Raw genomic sequence first — 19,281 nt, 5'->3', positions numbered from 1 at the left:
CTTGGGGGGTCTAGCAACACTTGGTTTGAATCTCAGACTGGCCACTCCCGGGTGAACCTGGGGAGAACATTTGTCTTCTCTGAGCCCAGCTTCCGGCTCTGTAAAATGGGGACAGCAGACCTCTAAGACCTCATGTGCAGGGTGTCTGGTTGGGCCCTTCCCTCTGCCCCTCCCGGAGGTGGAATGAAATCGGCCTCCTCCTCTGCTCCCTGCACCTGGCTCTGATACCACACAGAGCACGTCCAACCAAAGTGGAAGAAATATTGGGGTCAAATGATCAGGGAGGGGGGACTATAATGAAGAGCTGGAGTTTAATCCCTGCCCTCCTCCCCGCCGGCTGCGTGGCCACGGGCCAGTCGCTTAGGCCCTCCAACCTCAGCTTCCTCCTCTGTTCACAGGCATGACATCACCACCACCTCACAGGAGGGCTGCCAGGCCCCAGCACGATTACAGATGTAAGCTCTAAGTCACAAAATCCATGATCCTTCCTGTAATTATCATTTCGAGTCTGACAGCCCTTTAATTATGTGAAGACAGTGATCAAGCCTTTCCCCTCCCCCTGCTCTACCCCACGTTTCCCCAGCTGCTGAGGACAGCCAGCCTGATCACCTGCCCCCAGCCCAGGGTGGGTGCGTGGTCAGCTAGACGCAGAGGTCAGGCCTGGCTCTGCAGGCTGCAGCCCCAGGAGCCGGCACCGCTGGAGGAAGAAGACCCTGGCGCGGCAGCTGCCCAATCCCACTCACAGGCTGAGTTGCCGGCTGGAAGAGAACCGGCCTTGTGTGAGCTCATCACGGTGCTGGGGGGAGGTATGGTAAGAGCCCCTCACCTGCTTCATCCCATCCTCCCCACAGCTCTGCAAGGGAGGTGGTACAGTCTGAGGAAACCCAGGCTCAGAGTGGAAGTGACTTGCCCAAGGTCCCAAGGGCAACCAGAATGGTGGAGCCACAGTTCACAGGTCTGGGTGCTTCCAGCATCCCCAACTGTCTCTAAGCAACAAGGGGCAGGACGTGCAATTATCCTTGTCTGACCAGGCTCAGAGGGGCAGGGCCTTGCCCAAGGTCACACTTCGAATCACAGGCAGTGCCAGGGCAGGGACCCGGGAATTTCAGAGTTAGACAAGATTGCAGAGATCATCTCAACTCAGCTCCTAAAGGTCCAATTAAGAAATGGAGAGAGTGAAATCCAGGTAAGGAGAATGGCCTGGAAACATGGGCGCAGGATTGGGACATTAGTAAACTAGTGCAGAGATAATGTAGATCTCTGCGTTGATGGTGTTGGGACATCTGGACAGCAGACATCCATTCGGTGAAAAAAAAATTAGATGCCCACCTCACACCACTTCCCAAACTAAATCCCGGTGTCTCTCCTGCACATCCTGGCCACCGCTCTCTTCCTGTCAGTCTACACGCACGCGCTTTGCCCTTCTGCTGGGCCTTGGATACACGGAGGTAAATCTCGGGTCACCCTGAGCCCTGACTGAGCAGCAGACAGGCGGCACCAGTCCTGGCAGTGGGTGTGGGGTGTGGGGCAAGCACAGGCTGCCTGGGAGCTCAGAGGCCAGATCCTTACTGCTGCCAGGAGGAGGGGTGGCCTGGAGGGCTTCCTGGAAGAGGAGACACTTGCAGCAAAGTGGGAGAAAAGGGCTTGCGGGGGTGAGGGAACAAGTTTGGGGAGCCCTATCCAGACAGAGGGAGGGGGTAGAGGATGGGAAAGCACTGAGCAAGGCAGGTTTTGTTTTGGGGAACCGGCTTCATTTCTTACGGGCTTATAAAAAGCTTCATATGAAACCCTCAAACAAAGTATATAGTTTTTCTTATTTTACCATTTAACTTAATTTTATCATGTTTTTTGTGTAAAAGTTTGAATTTTTTATATAATCTTTTCCTTTATACGTCTTGCCTTTGGTATCGCATTGAAGAAAGTGGGTGCAGATTATAGATTTAAGTCATGTTTTACACTGGTGGTTTCTCGGTCTCGGCGTTTACATTTAACTCTGTAATCCACCGTCTATCTACAGCTCCATGTGTGTCACGTGTGTGGAGAGAGGTTTGAAAGCCTTATCTCTAAGGCAGGAAGACTACAATTTCTTTTTCTTTGCATCTTTCCAAGTTGTTTGAATTTGCTCAACAAATGTGTGCTTTCTAAATAGGAAAAAAGTTTAAAAATAGAAAAAAATACATTTTAATCCATCTGGAATTTATTTTGGTGTGAGCTAAGAGGCAGGGATCTAATTTTACTTTCACCAAATGGATGCTTCAGCTGTCCCTTTACCATTTGTGATGCTTGCAATAATTTCCACATTCGTTTACCACTCGGTAAACTCTCCGACGTGTGTGGCTGTGTTTCCAGGTTTTCCAGTCCGTCCTGGGGCCGCCCTTTCCTCCCCGCGTGCTGGCTCTGCCTGGCACGGCTGCTTCCTGCTTGGCCGGCCCTGCCCCCAGTGTCTCCCCCGTGATCCCAGCTCTGCTTTGAGGTCCCAGAGCCCAGCTGTGCCCTCAGCACAGCACAGTCCTGCAGAGACTGGGAGGGAGGGATTGAGGGGTTGAGGGGTGCCTACCCCTGAGTCTGCCACCTGCAGGCCAAATCTTGGGCACCCCGGCTGTTCCACCTTTGCCAAGTTCCAAATGGGAGGACTGATGCCTGGGAAAAGCCGGGGAAATGTCAGCTGGGATGGGTGCAGGGAGCCAGGAGGGAGAGATGGGCAGGCTCTGGCAGGATCACCCTGGCCCTGACCCAGGAGATTTGGGGGAGGGGGCAGCCCCGGGAGGTTTGAGGGAGATTGCATTAGGGCCAAGCAGGGAAAAGGATTAGAATCCCCACCCCCAGCCAGCTCCTGACAGCCTAAGAGGCTGGATTTATTTTTCTGGGCTGCAGAGAGCCGGGCAATTAGGCCTCTGTCTGCCCTTGCTTCTGCTGGGGTGCACTCAGAGAGGTTCATTAGGCAGCAGGACGCAATCAGGCCCAGCCTGGAGCACCCTGTCTCTTTCCCCCATGCCTCGGGTTGCATAAGCCCCTCAGGAAGACACAGCAGAAAGCTGAGGGGCCCTTGCAAAGGACCATCCCAGGGAGCTCCAGAGAGCCCTGCCCAGATCACAGGCCCCCTTCCCTGCCAATGCCCCACTCTTGCTCCCCACTGTGCAAGGTGCTCACAGAGCTGAGAGCTCAGCCACTCCCCTGGAGCCTGGTGTGGACATGCCAGGTGCCCTCAATGCTACTCTGTGAGGAGCCAGGTGGGGCGTGGGGGTTCCTGAAGGCAGGAGACAGCGTGGCTTTATTGCAGCGATAAATCCTCATCTCCTGGGCTGCAACAGACTGGGGCCCTGCCGCCCCTCCCCTCTCCCGTGGATATAATAATATCATCTCCTTTTCTCTTATCCTCATAGCAACCCGGCAAGAGGTATTATCATCCCCATTTTAGAAGCAGGAAAAATAAAGCTCTTCTTTCACCCCTGCTGGGTCCCTTTTCCTCAAAGCACCAGAGAAGAGAGAGGCACCACTTTGAAAGTTTGTAGGGCGGCACGTTTTCCCCAAGGTTGGAACAATGTTCTCTTCTGGTACAAGACAGGAGGCACATTCGTATCCATTATCTAACCGGACCCCTGGGACATAGATTTGAACCTCCATTTAACCCATAAGCAAGCTGAGGCCCGGGGAGGGTCTGGGCCTCACCCAAGGTCACCCTCTGTCACTGGGAAACAGGGTACAGTTCAGGCTGTGGCTCCTTGCCCAGGAATGCCAGTTGCACCTGACCGAATCCAATCGCACCCTGGGCCCATCTCAAAGGCTGCTTCACCCATGAAGTCTGCCCTGATTCCTTCCTGAGTGGGATCCATTCTTTCCAGCCACAAACCTACCTGGTTGACAGGACAGGAAGCGGGGGGGGGGGGGGTGCCAGTTGGGAACCCCCCTCCCCCTCTCTCTTGGGGCAGAGCCCAATCCCAGCTCCAAGGTGGTCCTGCAGGTCCCACTGGCTGAGTCAGCACCCTTCCTGCCAACCACAGCCGGGCACAGCAGGCAGCGCCAAGAACGCCGCACGCGCCCGTCAACGCACGTATGCCTGCTTCCTCTGCGAGCTCATCGGGGTCCTGCCTCCCCACCTGGGCAGCAAGATGGCAGGCACGTTCCCGAACCGGCTTCCTCGCTTTGGAACGCATGCGCTCAATCATCCTCGCAGCCGCTCACTTGGCAGACCTCGCCCGAGGACCTCCTCTGAGCCAGGCCCCTGGAGTGTGCGGGCCCAGGCTCTGCCCTAAAACCCTACGAGTCCAGTGGGAGACAGAGAAAAATCACAATCCATGTGGCTGCCCAGGCCAAGGTGCTGCAGGAGCCCAAGGAAGAGAGGAAAGGAAAGAGAGAGGAAGTAGGAAAGGGGGCTGACATTTTTGGGCGTGGGGTGGGGGCAGGATATTTGCAAGGAGTCAGAGGCAGAGAGGAGAGAGCAAGGGCATTCCAGCCAGAGGGCTGGCAGGAGCAAAGGCCTGGTGCCATGAAGGGTGGGGCTATCCTGGGAGTGGGGAGAAGCCTGGCATGGCTGGCGTGGAGGTGCAAGGGGCAAGGGGCAGAAGAGGTGGAGAGGGATTTCCCACAGCAGGTGTCTTCCTGCCTGGCAGGGTGGCAGGAGTGGCTCCCATCATATCTCATCATAGGAAGCAGGCCACTGAGGCTAGGGAGGCTTATTTGTCGGTTCCACCCACCCCCACGGTGCTATTCCTGGGCTCTACTGAGACCACTCTCCTCTCGCCCACTCTAGGGGCACAGCAAGGTTTCTGTCTCCAGAAACGGCCTCCACCACCCAGGCTGGAAATCGTGGGGTGACGGGAGTCATCAGAGACTCCTTTCTCTCACTCTCAACGCACAGTCTGCTGATTACATGTGTCTCTGGAATCCCTCCCCTTGCATCCCCCGCAGCCCCCGCCAGGCCTCAGCCTCTCTCCTCTGGCTCCCGGGCCCTCCCAACCTCCACTCAAGACCCTGGGATCATTCGCCACGATTTAGCCACAGAGGTCCTTGCATGGCCTGAGTCTGACTCGGGGCTCCCACCGCCCAGGCTGAAGTCCAGGCTCCTCTGCACAGCTCCAGGGCTCCGGCCCACTTGACAACACACACACACACACACACACACACACCCCGGCACCCACCTGAGCCACACTGGGCAGAATTACTTTCAGTTCCCAAACACAAGGCACTTTCTTGTACACACAGTTCCCCCTGCCCTGAATACTTCCCCACTCTGGCGAGATGGGGCTAACCCTCTAGGAGGCCAGCTCAGGCAAGCTTGCCCACGCTGGGGTTTCCCTGGCCTCCGCAGTGATCGCCCTGGGTGGTCTGGGTGTGTCTGCTCCTGTCTGCTCCCCCACCAGCCTGGAAGCCCTTCAAGGGAAGGGAGAACTGGGTCTGATATATCTATGACCCCAGGGCCCAGAGCAGGTAGCGGGGCAGGTTTGTTGATTGAATAAGTAACCCCTGCACCCCAGACAAGACTGGTGTGAAATAGGGGAGAGGGCACAGGCCTGGGCGTGGGAGCAGGGGGCAGGGTGGGCTGTGCCTCAGCCTCTCGGCTCGAAGACATTGCTTACTATTCCTGGAGCCCCGTCTCTAGATGGAGGGATCAATTAAGACCATGCCAGCCTCCACGCCACACATGTACTGAGAAGTGCGCGACGGCTGACCGTCAGTCTGTCTCATTCATGTCTCTGGCTGGGAAGTTCCTCCAGGCATCTGACCTATATCTCTCTTGCAACAGAGAAGCTGGTTTTGACACTGTGCTGCCTCCCGCAGACACACAGTCTTCAGGGGACCCATGGGGACGGCCTGAGAACAGTCTTCTGTCCTACCAAGTCCTTAATTGGCAGTATTAGAGTAATGAGTCACAGACAACAACCAATTAATTATCCCCAGTTATGAAAAGCTCTGCTTCCCCTTCCTGGCTGTTGAGCCGGTGGCCTCCTGCCGCCAGACGACTCCACTCCTCAGCGCTGGGGCAGAAGAGGCCATGTCACCTCCTGCTTCCTTACACGGCACGTGTGTGTTCTGGGGGGAGGGGGCAGTGTGGGCCAAGGCAGGGAAGAGGTGGGGCTGTAGCAGGCTGGCAGGGCAGGCAGGGGGAGGCCAACATGGGTGGGGAGGTGGGAGCTCCTTCCCGAGCACTCCACCCACCCTCCCCACTTCCCAAGACCCACCTCAGCATGGCAGGGCTGGATCACAACCAGGGAAACCCTGAGGGGGCCTAGCCTGGCATCCAAGGACACCCCCTGTCTTGTCCCAAATGTTCCTGGTCCAGTTCTTGTTCTCACCCATCAGGCAACTTCCCAAGTCCTCCTCCCTGGGCCTCTTTTCTTCTCCTTCCAGCAAGCTCTCATTGAAACACACATATCCTCAACAAGCCGGGTGCCAGGGCTCACGCCTGTAATCCCAACACTTTGGGAGGCTGAGGCGGGAGGATCGCTTGAGCCCAGGAGTTCAAGACCAGCCTGGGCAACATAGTGAGACTCCATCTCTACAAAAAATTTAAAAATTAGCCAGACATGGTGGTGCACATCTGTATTCCCAGCTATTCAGGAGGCTGAGCCAGGAGAATTGCTTGAGCCCAAGAGTTTGAGGCTGCAGTGAGCTACGATCACACCACTGCACTACTCCAGCCTGGGTGACACAGTGAGACCCCATCTCTAAAAAACATATAAAATAAAAAACCTAATCAAGCCACACATCCTCAACACACGTCTCTCCCCTGGCCTCCAAGCCTCCTGAGGCTCCTGCAGCAAATCCATCCTGGGCTTTCTGAGGGAGGGTTCTGAGCCTCGCAGGCACACAATGAAACATGCCCCACAGGCGTGTTAAAACAATTAACAGAGAAATGCCTGTATGCATGTAAACCATTTGCTCCCTGCATACAGTAGGTACTTAATAAATGGTAACTGTTACTATTACTCTCACACTTCATTTTCCAGCCTGAGGATGAGAACGAAATGCCTCTGGGACTCACCCACCTGTCAGTCACCCCATTTCACAGATGAGACCCTGGGAGGTCGGGCTTCACAGAAGCCCTTGAACCCAGGCTTCTCTGAGTCGGGAGCCACAGGGGGAGAGTCCCCAGGGAAGAGGAGGTGGGAATGAGGAGAGGCCCAGGCCCTCCTCCACCCCCAGGCCCGGGGCTCTTCTCTCCCAACTGGCCAGCCTGTATTTGTTCAGCAAAGGTTACGGAGTTCCCTACTCTGCACAGCCCTGTCTTTGAGAAACCAGGTCGCTCTTCCTTCACTGTGCCGGGCCAGAGAGCCCAGCCCTCACTGCCACGGGGAGCTGGGGAGAGAAAGGGTGAGGACAGAGGCCGGGAGCCCAGGAAGTGGGAGGAGAAGGGGGCGGGAGCTGGGTGAGTGACTGGGGGAGAACAGGGCGGGGAAGCGGGGAGCAGACGATGCTCATCTTCAGCTGGGTTTGGGGTCACCTGAGGTGAGCTCAGCCATTTCTGCAGAGGCACTGCCACCCAGAGCTGCTGCAAAGCCCTATCCCCTCTCCCAGCCAGGCTCGTGGCCCCCTGTTGCCCCTCCAGGCCTGTGCCCCAGACCCTGGCCTTGCGGGGCCCACCCTGCTCTGGTTCCCAGTCAGCTGGAAACCAGACTCGGCCCACCTCCTGTGGGCCACAGCCAAGACCTGTCACCTCCTGACTCCCTGGCCTAGGACTGGCTGGCCCTGGGCCCACCAAGAGAGTGAGACATCCTGGGAGATACGCCTTCCTCCCGCATCTGCCCTGACGGCCGAGGGGCTTTCTGCCTAGCACCCCAGCCATCCTCCTCCTCCCCGCGGCCTCAGCTGTCTCCACACCCCCATCCCCACCAGCGGCTGCTGGACCTGTCCCCTCAGGTCCAGACCTGGGCCCTGCCCCTGGCAGCTCTGTGACCTTGGCCCAGTCACTCCTGCCCCTGGCTTCTGTTTGCCCACCACGGCTCACAGCTCGTTGGGAGGAACACGAGTGCCCAGTGTCAGTGCCCAGTGTCTGTGCCCAGCACAGAGCTGGCTCACAGAACACACGGGGCCCCAGCCACGCTGAGCTCCTGCCTTTCCGCACACAGGAAGGCAGGGCAAGGGAGGCCCGGTGCCTGCGCCCTGCCCCGTGGAAAGCAAAGCGAAGTGGCCACGGAATTCTGAAGTCCGAACCCAACCCTCTTCCATTCCAGAGACAGAGAAGCCGAGGCTCGGGCATCGGACTGGCTTGTCTCAATGGTTAGTCACAGCTGGCACCATGCTGGTCACTTCACATCCCTCATCTCCCGTGTGAGCCCAGCGGCTCCGTGAGAGGGCTGTGTTAGCCCTCCAGCTCCCACACGAGGAAGCTCACAGGCACCTAAGCACACGTGGAGCTGAAGTCACCTGGCCCCCGAGCCCATGGCCTGCACCCTGTCGGGGGACCCTGCGTCCACAGAAGAGGCTGTAACACATGGCGCCAAAGGGCTCCCTGGCAGAGGCTCGGGGTAGAGAGACTGGGCTCCCCCTCCTGCACTGCCAAGGGCTTCTCTGTGGCCTTGTGGGGCCCGTCCTCCCTGGCCTCAGTTTGGCCATGTTGCTCCTCTGTGCTGGGAGTGGGGACATGGCAATGAATTGGGCCTGGTGCCCACCCTGGTGGTTCCTGCTTCTCACCGTTTAGGGGTCGAGAACCCAGGCTCCGTCCCCCACCAGCATAGGCAGAGGAGGGCAGACAGGTGGACAAGCTTCCCCGGCCACCCCCTCAGGACAGGCCAGCCTACTGGCCTCTGACCTCAGCGGCGCCCCCCTTGCCGACTCCAGGACTCCAGCCGTTTGGGGCTGGCTGAATTTGGAGGCTGGCTTCTTTGTTCAGACAAGCAGGAGGGAGGAGGAAAGTTGTTCCCCAGACAGCAAAGCTTTTAGATAAACACCACACAAGAATTGGTTCCTTCAGAGAAGAAACCAGATCCACCGGCTGACAGCGCCCCAGGGAGGAGCAGGGCTTGGGGAGTGCAGCTCAGGTCTGGCCTTGGGGCCGGCACTGACGGAGGCACCTGCTGCCAGCCCTGGCAGGCCTGCAGCTCAGGTGACGGCCCTGTGGCCAGCCGTGGCCCTGCCAGCTCCCAGGCTCCAGGATGGCCCGGCCACCTCCTCACCCTCTCCGGCACCGCAGCCTGCCCGGCCAGGAAGCTGAGAACTGCTCACCCCTCCCTCCTGGAGCGCCCCTCCCTGCCCAGACCTCGGGAGCAGCCCAGCCCCCCACAGCCAGAGGGCGAGGGGATGAGCTCCTTCCCCGCCCCCCAGCTCAGGTGGACTCAGGAATGTGAGATGGACTCCATGTTGCAGAGAGAGAAACTGAAACCCAGACGGGTCTTTGACTCGGCCAGAGCCACACAGAGGGGACAGCACCAAGACGCCTCCGAGAGGCCCTCAGGCTCACTGGGGAGCACTGCGTCCCTTTGGCCCCATCCCAGGGCGGCTCACCGGTGTGGTGTCATCGTGGGAACGCTGGTAGCGCTTCCAACGGCAGCCGTAGATGCCCGTGAGGCAGGAGAGGCACAACTGTGGCTCGTAGTACTGCAGGGGCTGGTGTCTCACCATGCTCGTGCCCGGGGCCCTGGCACCCGGCCCTCAGGCGCCCATGAAGGCCCCCGGCTGCTCCTGTGGGAGGAAGCACAGTGGTGAGGCCGGGAAGGAGAAGTCATTGCAACCTAGGCCAGGGTGGGTCATCCCTGCTCAGAGCACCGCAGTGGGTCCCGATCTCACCTGGAATCAGAGGCCCACCCTGCAGGTCCCCAAGGACTTGTCCCCTGCCTCCTCCTACCCAGGACCCCATCCTGCCTACTCTTTCCCCTGCAGCCACACTGACCCCCTTCATGTTCTCCACCCTTGCCTGGCATGCTGCTGTTGCTTCTGCCTGGCATGCTCTTCCCTTCGAAACCTGCATGGCTCCCTCTTTCCCCTCCTCTCCTCAGGTCTTTGCCCAAATGTTTTTCTCAATGAGGCTTTCCCAGATCGCCTTCTGTGAAAACTGCACCCTCTTCCCACATTCCTTCAGATCCCTCTCACATTCTCAGCTTTATTTTCTCAATTATGTTCTTAAATATAACTTATTTTGTTTCTTGTCTGCCTGCCCCACTATAATGTAATTTTCATGAAGACAAGGATTTTTGTCTGTTTTATTCTCTGATGTATCCTCAGTAACTAGAACAGAGCCCAGCATATAGATTCTCAAAATAAACATTTTAAGACAAATTGTCATAAAAAGCTGACGTGTATTGAGGACCTAAAATACACCAGGCACTGCGTGAACACTTTACATTTCCTGTTCCATCTCATCATCACAATCACACGAAGTGGCAGGTACTGTGTCCCAAACCCACCTGACAGTTCAACAAACTGAGGCTCAGAGAGAGAAAGGGGCAATGCTGGCCTGCAGTCGCTCAGGCAGGTGTGGTCGATCTGGGAATCTGCTCCAGTGTTCCAAAGCGTTCATTGGTCCCGGCACAGGGAGCCCCCAGCCTGGTGGGGTCCGTGGGAGGTGGTGCAGCAACAGCAGCGCGGACTGTCGCCACCAGGAGCGCCTGCCCCAGCCCGCCTGGTGCCCGGGAGAGACCTGCAGAGGGCTCAGCCTCCCGGGCCCATGCTGGTCAAGTGTGATCACGCAGCAACTCACTCGAGTATCAGGTAGTACCTGATCGTCACCACGATTGCGAGGTAGTTGTTATTATTATTCCATTTTGCAGGTGAGGAACCTGGGGCCCAGAGCAGAAAAATGATTCGCACAGAGGTGCACAGCTATGCTGAGGTGTCAGGACTCAACCCCGGGTCTGTGGGACTCCAGAAACTCGAAGCCCTGTGTTCTGTCCTAGGACCTGTCCTGGGCCCTGGAGACAATGTGAACAGGACACAGAGGCCTGTCCCCCTCAGGAGGCCACCAGGCACTGCTCCAAGCACCTTCCGTGCATTCACTCTAACAGCAACCCTATGAAGTATTACCATTTTTAAAACTGAGATATAATTTACATGCCATAAAATTCATCCTTTTAAAGTATACATTTCAGTATTTAATATACAGCATTTAGTTTCTTTATATTCACAAAGTGATACAACCATCACCACTAACTAATTCCAAACCATTTTATCAACCCCACAAAATCCCCCACATGCATTAGCAGTCCCTCCCCCGTCACCCCAGCCCCACCCCCAGCCCCTGGCAACCACTAATCTACTTTCGTCTCTACAGATAGCCTGCTCTAGAGAGTTCACATAAATGGACTCATACAATATGTGGCCTTTTGTGTCTTCGTTCACTTAGCACGATGTTTTCAAGGTCCATCTGTGTTGCAGCACACATCAGCACTTCACTCCTTCTTATCGCCGAATGATACTCAATTGCATGGGACACCATACTGTGTTTACCCGACGTCAGCTCATAGACATTCGAGCTGTTACCACTTTTTGATTGCTATGAATAATGCTCCTATGAATGAGTTTTTGTGTGAGGACGTGTTTTCATTTCTCTTGAGTACATACTTTGGGGTAGAATTGCTCAGTCATATGATCTGTTCTGTTTAACCTTTTGAAGAACCGCCAAACTGTTTTCCAAAGTGGCTATATCATTTTACACTTCCAAAGTATTACCATTATCTTCTCATTTTATAGATAAGAAATCTGAAGCACAGAAAGGTTTAGCCACTTACCAAAGGTCACAGAGCAGGGCCAGAATTCATACCCAGGCAGTCTGGTTCCAGAGGTCATGTACTAACCCCGGGGTTGGCAAACTGTAACCCATGGGCCTGCCAGATCCAACCTATTACCTATTTTTGTACAGCCCACAAGCTAAGAATAGTCTTTACATTTTTAAATGGTTGGGGAGAAAAACCAAAAATATCTTGCGACACATGAAAATTATACGAAAGTCAAATTTCGGTGTTTATAAATAAAGTTGTACTGGGCACAGCCACGCTCATTCATTTATGTATTGTCTGTGACTGCTTTAGCTGTGGCTGCAGAGCTGAGTGGTTGCCACAGAGACCATATGGCCCGCAAAACCGAGAATGCTTACTGTCTGGCCCTTTCGAGGGAAGTTTGCAGACTCCTGCAACCACCAGCGCGAGCTAGTACCGTTAAGTGTGGTGCGTGACAGAGGGAGGACAGGGGGCTCTGGGCACTGACCAGGCTGCAGGGAGGTCACAGCAAGCCTCCTGGCGGCAGTGAGTGGAGGCCTTGAGATGAGCTCCTAAGATGCCAGTGTCTAGTGCCCGGGGCTGCACTGGAGGGGCACGCTGGCCTTCAGGCCCACTCACTGCTTCCACCTCTGGGCGCCACTCAGGGCCTCTGCCTATCCCTCCACCGGCTCCTCCCCACACCACTGCCGAATGGGAACCTAACCTCAGCACAGGGGTTCCAGCTCCCGCCTGAGGCGGAGCGTGCTTCAGGGCCTTGCTGGGAATCCCGAAGGGCCCTGGGCCTCCTGGGTGCTGGGAAGTGTCCGGTGCAGCCTCTGTCCCAGGGAGCCCTGGGAAGCAGCTGCTGGGGGCCCTCAGAGCCAAGCCAAGCCCAGGGGACAGGATGAGGTGGGGACACCGCTGCACTTGGCTTAGCTCCGTGGGGTTGGAAGGCTGGGGGTGGGGGCTGGCGGGGGGTGCTCTCAGCTTTACTATGCTTTAAAAGATTTGGGGAGCTCTGTGTGCCCACACATGTACTCCACATTCACAGCTTTCTGGAGGGGGCAGAGGACCAAAGTCCACAGCCAGGGAGCCTGATCTCACCCTGTGCGGCCCCCAGACTAGGACCTCTGCTGCCCGGCAGCCGGCAGCCGCCACCTCTGCCCCACCTCCCCAGGAAGCGAGGAGGCGGCTCAAGTGCAGAAAGAAGCCCGGAGCCATCCTGCTGCAGCCACTGACTTGCTCTGTGGCTGGGGCCACTCAGGCTCTGCGCTGCACCTTGGTTTCTGTCTGTAAAAGGACGTGACGGCCTTTGCCTTGACCTCTGCAGAACACATGATTGGGGGCGGGGAGGAGGCGCGGCCAGGAGGGCCCATCCGCAATGACCGAGGTACAGCAGGTGGATGTCCTGCGAGCGGGAGCCCACACCACGCTCCCCGCCCGCACATTCCTTTCTCAGGCCTCCCGACCCTGGGGCTGGTTCCCACGTGGCCGCTGCCAGCCCCTCCCCCACCCCACCACTGCGCACACAATCTACTCAGGAATGGAAATTCCACCTCAAACCTGGAAAAGAGGGAAGTAGAACCGCTTGCGTCACACCTCGGCCCAGGACTCAGCTGACTCTGGCTCTTGGAGTTGCCTCTCCCCCAGGTGAATTTTCATCCTGCTCTGAACCACAGGGGCTTCTCTGAGAGGCAAACCTCTTCTCTTTCCTCTGTGTGTTCTCCCGGCTGGGGTCACCTCGTCCACTCCCATGGCTTTAGTTACCAGGCACTGCCAAGGCCACCCAGTCTCTGCCTCTGATGGAGATAGCGAGCGGCTCCTGGCTGTCTCCAGGGGTGTCACCCAGGCCCTGCAGCCCCAGCGAGGCCACACTGGCCTCCTCATTACCCCCAACCCACTTCTAACACCCCTGGAGGCCCTTCTCTCCCCATCCCCACAGCGACTCCCCTGGTCCAGGCTCATCTCTCCCCTTGCCAGGGAATCCTCTGGACTCCCTGCTGTCAGTCCTGTCCCTCCAAGCCACACTGTCACCTGCAGCCAGAGTGAACTTTTTTTTTGAGAGACAGGGTCTTACTCTGTCACCCAGGCTGGAGTGCAAGTGGTGTCATCATAGCTCACTGCAACCTCAAGCTCCTGGGCTCAAGTGATCCTCCTGCCTCAGCCTCCCAGTGCTGGGATTACAGGCGTGATCCACTGCGGCCCAGAGTGAACTTTTCGATAGGCAAATGACCAGGATCTGATCCCAAATGTTCCCCCAGCCTCCCCTCCCCAGAGCTTGCTGTTCTTTCAGTTGGTCAACACCTCCTGATGCTCCGAGTCCCCACTCAGATGTTACCTCCTCCGGGGAGCCTCCATGACCCCCAGGCCTAGGTAGAGGTCTCCCCGGCCTCCTGCATCCCTGCATGTCCCTCACCCGTACCTGGGCACATCATGTGAGCACTGCTGACATGCCTGTGTCCCCCATGGGATCACCTGAGTTAATCCTATGTCCCTAGTGACCAGCACAGGGCAAAAGAGGAGGCACTAGGGACTTCCTGGACTACACTTCAGAGAAGTACCCAGAAGTTCTGCTAACAGAGATGATGCGCTGCTCAGACACCGGGCAGCTGGGACAAGCACGCAGAAACAGACTCTGCCCACCCTCCCCCACCAGCCCGTCATCCCCTTCCTGCAGGGCTAACGCATTACTTAGGACCCATCGATTTCACCAAGCCACGCCCCTGGGCTGCTGCTATCAGCCAAGTTCCCAAGAAATCTCCTGCCAAGAGCCACTGTTGGCTCTGGGACAAGAGAAGGCTCTCACCTCTGCGCCTGATGTTCAAGGCCCCTCCCAGCCCAAAGTCCCGTTTTCTGTCTGAATTCCTGGCCCCTGCCATGGAATTCCACAGCCTCCTGTTTGCACTGAGAAAGGCCTTCCCGGAGTCCACGCCTGAGGTGGTGTAAATGTCCACTATGAGCGGAGGCAGGACGCTGGGTACACGCGCACACACACACACACACACACACACACGCCTCCAGGGTCCTCCCCCAGCCTGACATCCTGGAACGCACCTGCACCTGCCCCACTTCCCTGCGGCTCCTCCCTCCCTCCACTGCCAGCCGCCAGGCGCTCACTGCCCCCAGCCTGCGCTGCTGCTGGCCCCCCTTCCACCCTCCTTCCTGAGAGCCGCGTGCTGGGGCTCCAGCCTGGTCTCTCGCAACTGACTTGTTACGTGACCTCAGACAGGTCACCAGCTCTCCCTCAGCCTTACTTCACCCATCTGAGAAACGGGGGCAGGTGGGGTGACACACGAAAGTGCCCAGGTCTGCAATAAAAAGGAGTAAAACACTGAGTTGTACTGCAACACAAAGGAATCCTGAAAACATGCTATGTGAAAGAGGCGGTCGGTCACAAAAGGCCACATATCATATGATTCCATTTATAAGAAATGTCCAGAACGGGCAAATATAGAGACAGCAAGAGGATTAGTGAGTGGCAGGGATTGGGAGGGTTGGGGGAAAGGGGGAGCGGCTGCTAATGGGGACAGAGTTTCTTTCTGGGGTGATGGAAATGCTCTGGAATGAGATGGTGGTGACGGTTGCACAACCCTGTGAATACACTAAAAACCGCTGAATCGTGCACTTTAAATGGATGAACAGTGTGGTATGTGAATTGCATCTCAATAAAACTGTTAACTGTTTTTTTCAAAAGTGCCCAGGTCTTGCAGTCAATCGAAGATCATCTGCACTAGTTGTGGAGGTGCCGCAAGGCCAGCAACGCTGCACCAGAGGGAGGAGACAACGGTGGGTCCCTCCACTCCCACCCAGGCTCGGGTCTCCAGAGCCCTCAGATTCCGGAAACTACTCTATTCCCTTCCAAGGAACTCTTCTGCTCAAATGAACCTGATTGTTCCTGCTGTTCACAACCAAAAACCTTGATATTCACTGTGTTCCCAGCTTTTGGTAGGTTTCAAGCACTTCATAAATGTGTTCAAGAAATGGCTGAACCAACAAAAGCACAGCGTTGTCACAGCAGTTACTTTACTGTCTGTTGTGCCAGCCCTGGCTGCTGGGTGCAGGTGCCGTGGGCACCACGGTGCTCTGGGGCTTTGCTGGGTCCTGTGCTGGGCCCCGCACATGCATCATCTCCTGACGACAGCCTTGCAGCGTGGAGATCAGCAGTCTTATTCTACAGATTAAAAACATGAGCCCGCGTGAATGATCAAACAAACTGTGCTGCATCCATACAATGGAATATTAACCGGCAATAAAAAGAAATTAGCTATCAAGCCACAAAAAGAAATGAAGGGACCTTGAAAGAATATTGCTGTGTGACAGAAGCCAATCAGAAAAAGTTACAACACTGAATAATTCCACCTAAATAACATTCTGGAAGAGGCAAAACTATGGAGGCAGTAAAAAGATCAGTGGTTACAAGGGACTCCGGGGGAGGGGACGGAGGGAGAGACAAGCAGGTGGAGGGCAGGGGATTTCTAGGGCAGTGGAACTATTCTGTACGGCACAGCAACGATGGACACACGTCGCTACGCATTTGACAAACCCCACAGAACGCGCAACACAGAGAGTGAACCCTAACGTGAATATGGACTTTTAATAATTACATTAAAAGTTAATATATTAAGATTAATAACTACTCTTAATATTATATTAAGAGTTAATAATAATGCATCAATATTAGTCCAGCAATTGTAGCAAATGTGCCACATTAACATAAGACATAAAGAACAGGGAGGCTGTAGGGGGTGCGAAGAGAGAGGAAGGGGATGTGGGAACTCCCTGTACTTTCCAATCAATTTTTCCATAAACCTTAAACTGCTTTTTTAAAAAAAGTCTATTAATTGAATATATATACATGTATATATAAATACATCCCCAAGAGGTTAAGTGATTTGCCCAAGGTCAAACAGCTCATCGTGGAGGAGGGAGGATTTGAACCCAGGGCTGCTGACTCTGAAGCCCAGACTCCCCGTGGTACCAGCCCCGAAGGGAGGGTCCCATGTTCCTCTCACCTTCCACACCTATGCCAGCTACAGCATCTGTGTAACTGCAAAATGCACTTCAAAGGGCCGAGCTTGATATTTTGGTTGGCACCAGGAGAGCGTGGGCACGGAGTGGGGCCAGGAACCTGGGGGAGGAAAAGGAAACCGCCCCCACGGCAGGTGCCAGGGCTGGGGGAGGGGAGGGCCGACCTTCTCCAGCAGCCTGCCAGGCCTGGGGAAGGAGGTGAGCGTGCAGAAGAGGAAACGCTCCCCTTCTTGGCCGTGGCTGCCCTTACCAGGCCTCAGCCCAGCCCAGCGCCGGGGCTGATGGTGTGAGGCTAAGCTCAGCCACCAGTGGGCTGGGTGACTGCCCCAAACCTCTGGCCTCAGTTTTTCCATCTGTATCGTGGGAGGGTTTCAACATCCTCCAGTGATCTCCGAGGGCCTTTCCAGCACTCAACTTCTAAAACCCTTGAGCACCCTTCTCCTCATCCCCAGGAGCAAGGCAGAGAGGACCCGCTCGAGGAGGACGGAAGGACAACCCTGTGGTCCCTCCCTGGTCTGACTGGGAAAGAGCCCCTCCCTTCCACAGGCTAATACGGGGACTGACAGTCGTCCTCCTGGGACGCAGTTCCAAACTTGGATGAAAGTGGCAGAAAGGCCTGCAACGAGGTTAGATGCCTGGTCATCCTGAGCCCCAGGCCAGGGCTCTGCCCCTGCCCAAGAGCCTCCACCATCTTTGACAGGAACCAAGGTGAAGGTGTGTCGTGGCCTGGATAATTCACAGTGATGACCCCAAACTTCACTCACAGTCAAACCCCAGGTGTGAAAGGCGCAGGGCCATGGTGACTTCTTCCCGCAGGGCTTGAAGAACACAGCCTTGGAGAGTGACCAGGGCCGCTCTGTGGTCCTTCCTCACTGCTTCCTCCACCCCTGTTCCCAACCCAGGTGTGCCTGGGAAGCCACCTTAGCCCTGGAGCCCCTCTGCCTCTCCTCAATGCCTGGCAAACTCTTACTCAGCTCAGCTCAGGTAGCCCCTCCTCCAGGAAGCCCTCCCTGACTGGGTCAGGGTGTCTTCTGGATCTCACATCTTTGTTTCCTCAGGCCCCAGCACTGACCACTGTGTGAGGCTTCCTGGAAAGGGTGGGATCTGAGCAGAATTCAGAAATAAGGAGGACTGTGTGGCACAGAGGGGAGAAGGAAAGGCAAACTAGGTAAGGAGATGACACAAAGCAAGCCTCGGTGGCAGGGAAGGGAGTGATCCCGGCCTCTCCCAGGACAGAGGGCATCCCCAGGCTCTGGCCAGCCCCAACTGGCTTGCATCGGTAGGGGGAGGCAGTGACCCTCCTCCTCCCCCTGGGGGCCCAGGGGCAGCAGGGCATCCCCTGAACAGCTCACCAACTGGACAGTTTCCCAAAACAAACTACCAAATCCAAGCGTACAACACAAATCTCTGGCCCCAGGGCTAGGGCTGGAGGTGGGGAGACAGGGCTAATTCTGGGAAAAGCCCACCCAGGGAAACGTGGAACCAACCGACACCAGGCCCCGCCCCACCGCTCTCCAGCCTCGGCCTTCTGCGTGTGCTCATGATTTGATATATTCACACGGCTTCAATAGATGGCATCTATCCAGGCTGCCACCATCTCACTGTGCAGCCTTGGGCAAGTTGCTCCACCTCTCTGGGCCTCAGGGAAAGCCCTAGATTCGGCAGAGAAGGTAGTGAGACCTAGGGCAGGAAGGACGGCTAAGTCACTGGGGCAGCTGCCAGGGGAGAGGGCGGGAGGCCTCGAGGTGCAAGGGCAGGTGGGCCCTGCCGCCAAGGCCCCTCACACCTGCTCGCTCTCTGGGGAAATGTCACTCAGTGGCCGAGGCTGGGGCTCAGCTGGAGCCCCAAAGACTCCAATATGCCATAATTAGGGTCATTATCGATCTCTTTCCACGGCGATGCCCAGGCCTCCTGTTTACCCCACACTTCTGTCCCGGGAGGCTCCGCTTGCCCTTCCTCCCCGGAGGAGGCTGGTGGGCCTGAAGCCCGAGGCAGACCAGCTCTTCCCCGGCAGCCTTGCTTTAGCCCAGCTGGTGGGTTCTCCCGTCCTGTCACCTGTCCCAACGGCCCTGCCGACTCTCCTGCAGGAGCGTAGGAGCACTCCCTGCTGCTCCCAGGGGAAGGTGACTTCCTCCTTGGCCTGCAGCCTCACGGCACCATCGCTCCCGAATCGCACGTTCTTTAGCTAATTCAGTGGATGTTTAAGAAGCCCCTGCCACGTGCCGGGCACTGCTCAGAGCTGAAAGGGGTTTTCAGAGAATCAGACGTGGACCTTCCTTTCAAGGAGACGACCTCATTGTAGCAACAGCAGCTCCGACAATTATAATTGCATGCACAGGGCTTTACAGTTTACACAGAGCCTCCCCACATGCCATTGCATTGGAGCGTCACACAACTCCACAGCTCGGTACCAAGATCCCCATCCCAGACACAGGGGGAGCTGAGGCTGGTGGGGTCGGGACGCGCCAGCACCAGTCTGAGGACCAGGCGTTCCCACCAGGTGTCTGCTGAGCCTCTCCCTCGCGGAAGGCCCTGGTGGGCAGGCCCGCATGATTGAGGCACATTTGGGGCCACAGGCTGGCTGGGAACCAGACTCAGGAGCCTGCCCAGGGGCCTTGGGTTCCCT

General features: G+C 56.5%; 1 protein-coding gene across 1 annotated transcript in view; it reads right to left on the bottom strand.

Moving 5' to 3' along the window:
* Positions 1 to 19,281, bottom strand: part of GDPD5 (glycerophosphodiester phosphodiesterase domain containing 5) — an 84,190-nt gene that overhangs the window by 30,823 nt on the left and 34,086 nt on the right. The window contains exon 4 of the mRNA XM_069469238.1: positions 9,442 to 9,618. Coding sequence (XP_069325339.1) covers positions 9,442 to 9,558 — 117 coding nt within the window. The 5' untranslated portion in view covers positions 9,559 to 9,618. The remainder of the gene's footprint in view (positions 1 to 9,441; positions 9,619 to 19,281) is intronic.

The sequence above is a fragment of the Eulemur rufifrons genome, chromosome 6 (assembly GCF_041146395.1).
Source record: "Eulemur rufifrons isolate Redbay chromosome 6, OSU_ERuf_1, whole genome shotgun sequence".
Taxonomy (NCBI): domain Eukaryota; kingdom Metazoa; phylum Chordata; class Mammalia; order Primates; family Lemuridae; genus Eulemur; species Eulemur rufifrons.
The sequence above is the reverse complement of the archived record's forward strand: the minus strand, read 5'-3'. Positions and strand labels throughout refer to the sequence as shown.